Source organism: Megalops cyprinoides, chromosome 3, assembly GCF_013368585.1.
Source record: "Megalops cyprinoides isolate fMegCyp1 chromosome 3, fMegCyp1.pri, whole genome shotgun sequence".
NCBI classification, from domain to species: domain Eukaryota; kingdom Metazoa; phylum Chordata; class Actinopteri; order Elopiformes; family Megalopidae; genus Megalops; species Megalops cyprinoides.
The window spans coordinates 50,924,777-50,935,468 of NC_050585.1; the positions used below are offsets into that span (position 1 = coordinate 50,924,777).

General features: G+C 43.1%; 1 protein-coding gene across 1 annotated transcript in view; it reads left to right on the forward strand.

The window, feature by feature from the left end:
• ubash3ba (ubiquitin associated and SH3 domain containing Ba) overlaps positions 1-10,692 on the forward strand; it is a 46,212-nt gene continuing 35,520 nt past the window's right edge. Inside the window, exon 1 of the mRNA XM_036523669.1 lies at positions 1-545. Within this exon, the coding sequence (XP_036379562.1) occupies positions 418-545 (128 nt within the window). The 5' untranslated portion in view covers positions 1-417. The remainder of the gene's footprint in view (positions 546-10,692) is intronic.

Genomic DNA, 10,692 nt, shown 5'->3' on the forward strand with positions numbered 1-10,692 from the left:
AGGAAGCACAGTTACTCATGATTATTCATTTCGCGATAAATGTGTAGCTACGTTTTTCCAACTCGGCCAGAAGGTGCACGGGCAGGAGGACTTCAAATTCAGTCAGCGAATTCGGGCCGAAGTGCTACTGAGCGAAGGAAAACGTGACCTCCGTCTACCGACCCCCGTCTGCAATGTTGACTTAAACGCTCTACACCAGGAAGCAGAGCTCATACAGTGCAGGAACACAGGAACACGGAAAACTGAGCCGAGTCGCACTTTATTCTCCCTTTTTTGGGAGGTGGGGAGGGGGGAGAGTGCGATAGCACTGTACTAGCTAACAAAATAATCTGCAGTTTCCTATGTCTGCCTCTTTCCTCTCGCTGCTCTCCCTGGTAGCTAGCTGATCCCTGGACTCAATCAATGGAATCGTGAATTATGGCTGCGAAAGAGGATCTTTATACCAAAGTCACCCCACGGAGGCAGCGACTGAACCGGCCTGGCACTGTCAAACATGGATCCAATTTGGACGTGCTTCTCTCCATGGGTTTTCCCAAAACCAGGGCGTAAGTACTAGTCGGGCTCTTAATTTACCCACCCTGTCCCAGTTGGTTTAGTTGCCTAACTGCGCAGCTGTAATAGAGACTCCGTAGTACGGAGACAGTTATGATATTCCCGTGATGACGATATGCAGCACTACAGTACCGTTATTATCTTATCGGAGACCAGTGTTTCCAGTTTTCGACGGGTCCTCCGTGAAACAACAACAACAATGATAGTAATAATAATAATCATTATAATAACAATAATAATAATAATAACACATCCTAAATACCTTATCTTAAAAACTAAGAAAACGTGAAAATAAACAACAGCAAAAGTTTTTTATTTTCGCACTTGATGCTCGGCACTGTTAGGAATAATTCGTAAAAACAACATTATCTAGAACTAACATGTCATCGCGAGTGCAACATCATTACCGGTGGCAGAGTTCCCCGGACGGTCGGCGTCCTCCATGCGCGCGGCTCCCAGCTCCGCACTGGCGCTGTCTGTTGCAGAAAGGTCACACTCTGCCACGTACATTCCCCTATCAGTTCAGCTACACTTTGAAATTACAACATTTTCAAATTCTTCAAGACCCCACTGCATTCCTGAAGGCCAGGGATGACAGTGAGGGATACTCCGCCTGCATTAATTAACTATGAACGCTAAATGTGATAACCCACTAACCCTCCACTATATAATAAAATGCCTTATTTGCAGTAAATGAATCGATAGCTGATCTGCGGCAAAATTTAAGTAGAAAAGCAAACACTTTCCTTCAATTAGAGTAGTTCTATAAATGCCTATTGAAGAGCACAATAAAATGTAAATACATTTTTGAGTATTTGCAAGTACATTTTAGTTCTTTTCTCGGTACAAGCAACAAATAAGCACTCAAGAATAGAGAACCAGACATGGCTTCAGTGAGCCAGCAACAATGAACTTGAATCTTTATATCTGTAAGTCTGTGTTAGTTAGCCTGCTAACTCCGTTACGGGACTGATTTCTATTAACCTCAGTATTGCTTAACTGTATGGTTGAAACCTGAACAAACTGTCTTCCATGAATAAGGGACAAACTCCGGATAAGCAAAAGATGATGTTTTGCAACTTCCTTTAAGTAATTACGTTGCCTGGGATAATCCTATTTTGGTATTTTAAATACAGTCACTTGTCACTTCTTACTCCCACATTGTATAAATCCATACATTAACTCAGGTATGTCTTTCAATGGGGTTCCGCACATGACCGTTTAAGAATGTATGCTTTCACAATTTCATTTATTGGTTAGTGACATTATTTGCTTGCTGTCGGTCTCCACTCCATGGGAAGTTCCAGAAAACGGTAAAAACAACCAATCGCATAAAAGCAATGCAATGAAATAATAAGTAAAATAAAACAATAAACTGAGGTTGCGCAGATGAACTTGCATTGACAAGAGCTCCTACTTCAGAATGGGTAAATATCAAATGAAATTCGGCCACATTTTTGTCAGAATGACGAAATACAAAATGGCTCAAGTGCTAGTATGTGTTTGCGTTTAATTAGTGGTGTGGAAGTATGTTATCAAACCTCATTATTACAGATTACCACCATATGTCCCTCATGTTGTCACTTCATAAAGTGTGTGATAAAGTTTTTGATATTTGAATGCTCGGGAAGTTAAATGCTGACTACTAACGTTACCATGCTAAGAACCAGCAACAGCAAAGGCAGAATGCAACAGCTGTCTGTCCAGCCATGTGGAGCAATGTTTAATAAGCTGACCTTAAGACCAGAAGTTAAAGATCCTGAAGCTCAGGGAAGTTGCTACCTTCATACTACTGATTGCTACAGAGTTGCTGAGGCAAATACCAAATTGTTTAAATGGGTGTTGTATTGGGTTAGAACTGTAAATATTGTCACAATTGAATATATGATTAGTTTTAGCTTTGCTTTAGGAAGATGTATTTGTGTGCAAACTCTCAGATTTAGTGAATCTTGAAATGCCACCATGCCAGGAACAGTGATGTTTCAGTGATGTTTATCTTTTTCACTTTCTTTCTGATAATCTGTTGTTAAAATCACCTGAAGGGCAGTTGCAGACAGTAGCATTTTTTCCACCATTATGCTCTGCAGTGACAGACACATCTGTTAGGATAATCTAAACTTTCCAAAAAAGTGAAGTATTGTTTTTCGATAAATGGACTGTCCCGACCGAATGTTACTTTGTGCTTTCTAATCTATTACTGCTGCAGCAGGATAGCACATGGTGCTTCCAAAGGGATTCGTGTAAGATTTGTGGTCCATATTAAACTTCATCTCAAATCTGCCTCAACCAAGGAATTTTTTACTTTCTCATTTACCACTAAATTCTGTTTTAACTCTCAGGCTTTGCATAAACCATTTTTTTTATTGTGAGCTTTTATGAACCTGTTCTTCTGATGGTCACAAAATTGCAAAATGGAGGTGCTGGTTATTGCAGGGGAAGGAGACATTTTCATATTTGTCAACACTCCATAACACAAAGTGAGCCTATGAATACATTATGTCAGACCAATGAAATACAGTAATGAGTCGCTAACGAATGTAAATTTTTGTTTAGATAAAGTAAGCTGGTAAGAACGGGCAATGGATTGCACAGACAAGCTGTGCAGTCTCTTTGATATTCAGTGATGTTGTTTAAAGTTCATGGCATCCCTTGGTGCGTAAGCGTGGATGACTAATTGGGGGGCTATGGTACCCTAATATGGGCCGAGCAGATTGGAATTCAGTGAAAAGACAGGAATTTCACTTTGCGTTCGTCAGATACTCTGGCATGCTGCTGCATTCCTTTGAATATGAGGCTAGGCTGCGAAACAAGTAAATAATACAAGGTAACTATGTCAATGCTGTGTTTTCAAGATTGGAACACAAGACTGAAAATTAGGATTTTTATCTCACATATTTCCTCCCTCCAGATTTTGTGTTGTAATTTCCCTTGAAGGAATGGATACACTGACTCTCTGTCTGCTGATACTATACAGGAAATAAGCATGACAGGCTGCCCTGACCTGTTACTGCTCTCTGAGTGGAGAGCCTGTGTGTGTGTGTGTGTGTGTGTGTGTGTGTGTGTGTGTGTGTGTGTGTGTGTGTGTGTGTGTGTGTGTGTGTGTGTGTGTGTGTGAGAGAGAGAGAGAGAGAGAGTGAGTGAGTGAGTGACAGTGAGTGAGAGTGTGAGTGTGTGACTGTTTCTGGGTCCCATGGATATCAGTTGATCATTGATCAATTGTTCAGCTGTAGAGCAAGCCCGTGTAATTAATGTACAGACTCTCACCAAATATCTGTCTGGGGTTTTCTCAGGTTCCGCAAGGCTACAGCATGTGTGCAATGTGGAGAGTTCAGGGATATGTAGGCATTCAATGGCTTCACTGTGCTCCTCAGGGCTGTGGATAATTGCAATATAGTGTACAATTGTTGGGTAAGCTGGGACCAACTTAAAAAAGCTTTCAGATCTTTCTATGAAAGAAAATATAAAACACTTCTGTTAATTGATTCCTTGTGATTCCTGTATCTTTGTGTAGGTTTTTTTTTTTTTTTTTTTTTTCGCTTGCTTTGGTTTGGACTTATTTTCAGTTTGTGAGATTGCACGATAGGTATCTTACATCTGAAAAGCTACTTAGTCATGCTTCCACAAAACAGGAACAAGGTTTGAAGGGCGCTGAGACAGTGTGAGTGAGGGAAAGGGAGGCAGAAATCTATCATGCAAAAGTAATTTGGCTGCTGCTTGTTCCATTTAAGATCACTCATACTAGATTTCCAGCTTTTGCCCCTTTTGGAAAAAAAAAAAAAAAAAAAAAAAACATGCAATATTGTTAACTATTTTCTCTCTGCTCAAAGAGTGTGTAACAGGCTGCTGAAGGCTGTTTCATTTCTCCAGTAGACATGTATAATGTTTAATACCAGAAGAGGAAGATTCCAGGTAATTCCAACTCATATTTAAACATGTATTCCATACCAGAGACAGTGCTATGATTAAATATACCCAGTGCGATGTATGTTGAAAACCTGGCCTCCGTCACCATCCCTCCTAACAAGTCAGTGAATTTGGGCCTGTAGAAGGCAGAATCAGGCAGGTGTTTAAACTTATTTTAGACAATTCACTGAGACAGTTGAATTTCCTAATAGTAAAAATGTCCAGCTGGCATCACATTACGCAGTTTAATGTGCTCGAAGTAATCTGCCTCAGGCCAAAGCCAAAGCTAAACTTTAACCTCACTGCCGGCGATGCCAGCTAAAATAACAGTGAACGTACAGAATGAAACGATCCAGGCCAGCGTGATTATTATTGTATCTTACTCTGACTTCCTCTTTTGTGATGGCCACGGCACAGAGTCCACCGAGGCTTTGTGATGGAGCACAATGAGTCCCAAGTAATGACGATTGCACCAGCGGTACAATGGAGAATCTGTGTACATTGTGCTGAATAGCCAGGCTGGAGGGGTAGCCGAAGAGATTGTCTTGTGACCGTTTCGATGCGTACGCTGTTCTGCCCGATCTCCACTGACATCTGACATTGGCTGCAGGCAGTGTCTCTGAGCAGAACAGGACGTGCACTGGAGAGGGGGGGAAGCTGCTATCCCTTTAAATATTTGACAGCCCATGATGACTTAGCTTTGACAGACAGAATTATGAATTCCACCCCCCCACCCCCAACCCAGTCCCCCCCCCCCCCCCCCCCCCCCCTTATGACCCATCTTGACTTACTTAAATGGTGAGATGTCCTGATTTTTTTCAGAAAGGGCTCTTCAGTTATTTGTGTGTCTTTCACTCAAGAGCTTTGCTCCTGCAGTGTGTTAGATGGTTATGGAGGGCACAGAACCTTCTGCGATGACTCTGTGGCCTCAGGCAGCTTGTGTGTTGGTGGTCAGAGCAGTGGATTTTATTTTGGATTTTATTTTCTCACATGGGACAGTCTGCTGTGATGCCAGTGCATTTATTCTAGTTTAGCACTAAGTACTGCTTCTATTAATAATACAGATAGTACTACTAATGAAGGTCACAAGTTCTAACACTCATACAGTGATGGCCCTGACTCAGAAGATAAGTACAAATTCGCTGCATGTTTTTGATGGAAGCATACAGCCCACAGACTGCTTTGAAGAGAGGAGATTGTTCTAGTACCTTCATTCCTTGTTTGTTCTCCTTTAAGAATTTCAGTCAGAGTTGGAATTCATTTCTGGATTTTAATGGATTTACTGTGCTTGATTTAAAAAAACAAACGTTTTTCTGTACAACACACCCAAACATCACTGGTAACAGGTAAATATTAGAGAACCAGCACAGAATCAGATATTCAGCAACACAAATCATTAATCAACACTAACACTTTGTACTTCCTGCTGTGTAATATCATAAGGTTACATGTCATTCTGTTCGTAGATGAACTCTGTGTCCTTCACAAAAATCCCCCCACCCCTTTCTTAAAACAATTGCCTGGTTAGACAATAATACAAATGGTGGGTGCTTCCAGCTATTTTTAGCAGGATGTTAACAATACAGATTGCTTTAAGAAAGAGAAGACCGAAAAGAGCATGTGAAAGTGAGAGTGAGAGAGAAAAATATATAAAGAAAACTTATAATGGCTGAGCTTCCTTTTGGAAGACCTGAAAGAGCAGTAACATATTGTTTGCATTCACTCAAGCTATTTTTGAGTTGTGTGTTCAGCCGAGCTTATCATGAAGTTAAGAGATAAGAGCTCAAGGCTACGCAGCCGTGTTGAAGAATAAACTACGCTGTCCACTTATCTGTGTATCGAGTGCACTACACTATTTAAAAAGCACCGCTGAACATAATTCACCTGCACATCTTCATCCTTGGAGCGCTTGCCGGTCATTTTGCTTGGCTCCGTCTAGTTTTTCTTGTCATGCAAGGTCCTTGTGTCAGTTCCTCTAAGTTTCTTGCCAGTCGATTTGCCACACGGCAGTGTTCGTTTTTTTTTTTTTTCTGACTCAGGCCCTCACAAATGTCACACACATATGTATACGCATATCAAGATGAGTGAGTGAACGTGCTGATGAGGGGGAGGACCGACGTCGTCTTTTGAAGGCAGAGGAAACATTGGATTGCGTCACCGACGGCGACTCCATTTCCGCCGTAGCCTCTCCGTGAAAAACACAAATACCTACAACGTGCTTCAAGTCGACACCACGGCTCTGCCAATCACACTCCACAGCCCTGAGTCTCAGGCATTCTCTGCCAGCGTCGCCGTCACCATACTTGCGTGGCCATTTTTTTTTGCCATTTCAGAGATGATACGCCCTGCCTCCGTGGCTTGCAGTCCTCCTTCAGTGCTTGTGAACAGAGTGGAAAAAATAGGGACTGCTGTGGGGTAGTGGGGTCTTGAGACCCGTGCCCAAGAGGCTGTTTACATCACTCATCCGCATTCCTCTCCGAAGTGCACAGCTGAGGCAATGTGCTTTTTCTGCTCGGCCAGTGCAGAGTCAGAGTTCGGCGTAACGCCACGGCTCTCCTGGTGACCTCAGAGGTTTTAGAGAGCTGAATAGGGCTCGCCACTGACTTAAGCTGAGCCAGCTGTCTCGTCAAAATGGTTTCAGAGTGTACCCCCCCTGGTTGATTATAACGTGTGGCAGTGTCTCTGTGCTGTTTTGATAATGATCGGATTAAGTGAAACAAATTGCAGGGGTATTTCTTCAAAAAACTCAATATGTATTTTCTTATTTTACTGCATATGGCAAGAAGGGTGACAAAAATGTTACGCAACATTGATATTTTTCCGTAGGCGAGGCGGAAAAAAATTTTTAAAAAGGGCATTCATTGGAAAATGCTACCTTCAGTTAACTGAAAACTCACCTAATCTTACAGTCAAATCTAAACATGAATACTGCCTTCAGAACCTCATTCAACAGGCTTCAGTTCCCTTTATAATGCAAGGGACATTCCTGTCAATCAGTTGAGGCAGCAGAACGGGTAGGTGACACAGAAGACTGCATTGACAAAATTCCTTGAGAATTACACACGTAACAATGACAGTAATCAGTTCAGCACAAACTCATAGTTAGAGTTTACTTCTTGTAAATGTCCTTTGAAAGCCAAAAAGTATTTATAGCTTGAATACTGAAACACTTTGTTATGGTACCAGTGCAAAGGAGTAACACAGCAAAATACACATGCGGTCATAGGTTGTATGAAAGACTACAAAAAGGATTTTTAATTTTAAGTTTTTCTACTAATCAAAAGGCTTTTTAGATCCACCAGTCTGAGTGTCTTGCATTTCCCTACAAGGTAGCTAAATGGAAAGGGACCAGATAACTAGATCCTTCTCCTAAAATGTTTCCTGTATTACCATAATTTTAATGTCTTACAAAATACAGTATAGTCAAGTATACAGTAAAGTATAAAAAATTATTATTACATGTATGAAAGATGTAATAATTGAAAACATTTTAATGTATGATACCATTGGACATATGTGTGAATATATATTGCTCATATTTTGTTTCACATTGGGCATGTATTACCCGAGGGACAACTTTCAGAGTGTAACTGAGCCATGTCTGTCGAGAACATCACCCTGACAGTTTGTTTCCTGGCCTCTCGCTGAATGCTGATTCAGTCCTTCTGTCACCGTTTCCACTTAGCTGCCGTTGTAGACGCTCAAAGGTTGTGTTGTGTCATTCCTCCCGGCCCCTCGGCTCCGTTTTCTGATGTGACAGATGAGTAGGTTTTTAGGAAAGCACCTGTGATGGGCACATTCCTCTACGCCGGGCCCTGGAGCGTGGGTGCGGTGTGGGCAGGGGCGGGAAGGGTCCTGCTCTGGTTGGAAGAGGAAAGAGTGAAGCACAGGCGCGTGCGTGTGTGTGCGTATGGGTCCCGTCCAGTCACTGACTCAAGAGGAGTTCACTCTTTCCAGTTTCGCCTGCCCCTGGCTGCCCTCTCTGTCTGATGATTCAACCTGGACTGAAGAGTTGCTTAAGATTTCCGTCGAGAAAAAAAAAAAAAAAAACAGAAATGTTGCAGCAAGTTGTCCTGCGTTAGCCTTGAGGTGGAACATTTGAGTTTGCTTATTTGGTCATATTATAAACTTTCTCTTGACTGAACCAAGGCTATCTCTGCAGCTACCTGCTCCCCTGTTCAAAATGTATCATAAACTCTACAAAAATATATTTCTTAAAATTAATTCTTATAATTTATTTATGCTAATGAAACAACATACATGAATGGGACAACAGTGCTGACATATTAAAATTACATTGGAGCGTATTAGGTTTTCTTAAGGGCTGTTAATTATAAGATAAGATAATACTTTATTCATCCAAAAAGGAAATTGCTTATGGTGCAGCAACTGGGTTTAGATCAGACGTGTAGACATCCAGTCTAGGTTTTTGGTGTGTTTTGGAATTGCGGTGGCTTCTAAAAGCGTAGCCCACGGTAAGCACAGTCTGCTCGGGCTCAGGTGAGTGCACTCTTCCAAGAGGAGCAGTCAGACCACGCAGCCTCATGCTGTCTTGGCCCGAGCGTGCGACAGCTGGCGTGAGGGAACGAGGAAGCGGGGCAAGAAACGCGGGCGCAGAACAAGCGTGGAAGGCTGCTGAGTGCTCCCCGCCCGTTCCTCCCGCCTGTTAGGGGAGATTGTGTCCGGGACACCTGTGGAGATGGTAGAGTGTGGGCAATGCCAGCAGGTGAGGGATTACAGCGGTCCCGGCAGCTTGTAGCGCATTGTCTGTGTGGTAGCCCTGAGATGCCAGGCCAGAACCAGGTTTTTGTTTTACTATTTATTGTAAGTAACACATATATTCCTTGAAAGTGCCCATTTTTTATTATTGAATAAACATTTTGTCAATATATATCCTACTACTACTAATAATAATTATTAGTAATAGTAGTAGTAATAATATCAATAACAACAAGAAAAATTTATATTAACCAATGCTTTGGCCAATTTTTCTACTTGGCCTAGGCTGAATGATTACTTTACAAATTTCTACGTTAATGGGTGGGTAAAACAGTTAAGAAAAAAGAGCTGAACCCTAGAATCGGTGTCCTGTGCGGGAACTGTGTCCGCTTTAACTGAGAGTTGTGCATTGTCTGCCGTTGTGTCAGTGCCGCAGCGTTGCAGCTGTCTGTGTGGCCTGTGTTATCTCTGCTTTTTGTTGTTGCCACTCTTCCTTCCCTGAAATGCGAGAATGACTAAATATAGGCTTGAACAAATGATCGAGCCTGTGCTTCACTTGATCCACGATGGCCTCGGGGTTGCACAGTGCGGACGTCGGCCTGGCGTAGACGGGCTGACTCGTTATAGGTGAGCCTAGCGGATTTATCGCTGAGGAGAATCGATCCCTGCTCCTAGTGGTGCTTTCTCCTATATACGGTTGGCGTCGATGTTCCTTTATTTAGGCAATTGAAGCAGCCGTGATGGCACAGGAGCCAGAGGAGTATGGTCTCTGTGATGAGCTTCAGCATGCTCAGTGGCACACTCTCAGTGTTGCCCCTTGTCGCTGGTAACTGATGTTGGCATCCAACAGCTGCTCACATGTCCCGGGATGCTGCTGGGGTTTTTTTTTTCCTGATGGACAGCATTGGTGTATTGTGTGTTTGGGAAGAGAGCCGCATTGACTCGGCCCATCTGCCAGCCCCCTGTCCCGGACCCTGGTGCGGCTCGGTGCAGCTGTTACTCGCGGGATGCGGGCCGACCCACCCGCACCCTGCGCCAGACGCCCCTGGCTCCAGCCCCACGATGCATCTGCTTAGTGACGCCATTCCTCCCTGGAAGCGCACCGCGAGGGGCTGTGTTCATGTATGCCCTCTGTGTGTGTGGGCATGCATACGCACACGCACACACACACACACACACACACACATATGTGCACACACACGCACGCACACACACACACACACACACATATGTGCACACACACATACGCACACACACACACACACACACACACACACACACACACACACACACATATGTGCGTACACACACACATATATGTGCACGCACACGCACACACACACACACACACACACACATACATATGTGCACACACACATACGCGTACACACACTCATCCACAAATACAAACACACACACACAAATATACACACATACGCGCGCGCACACACACACACACACACACATATGTGCATACACACATACGCGCACACACACACATATGTGCACATACACATA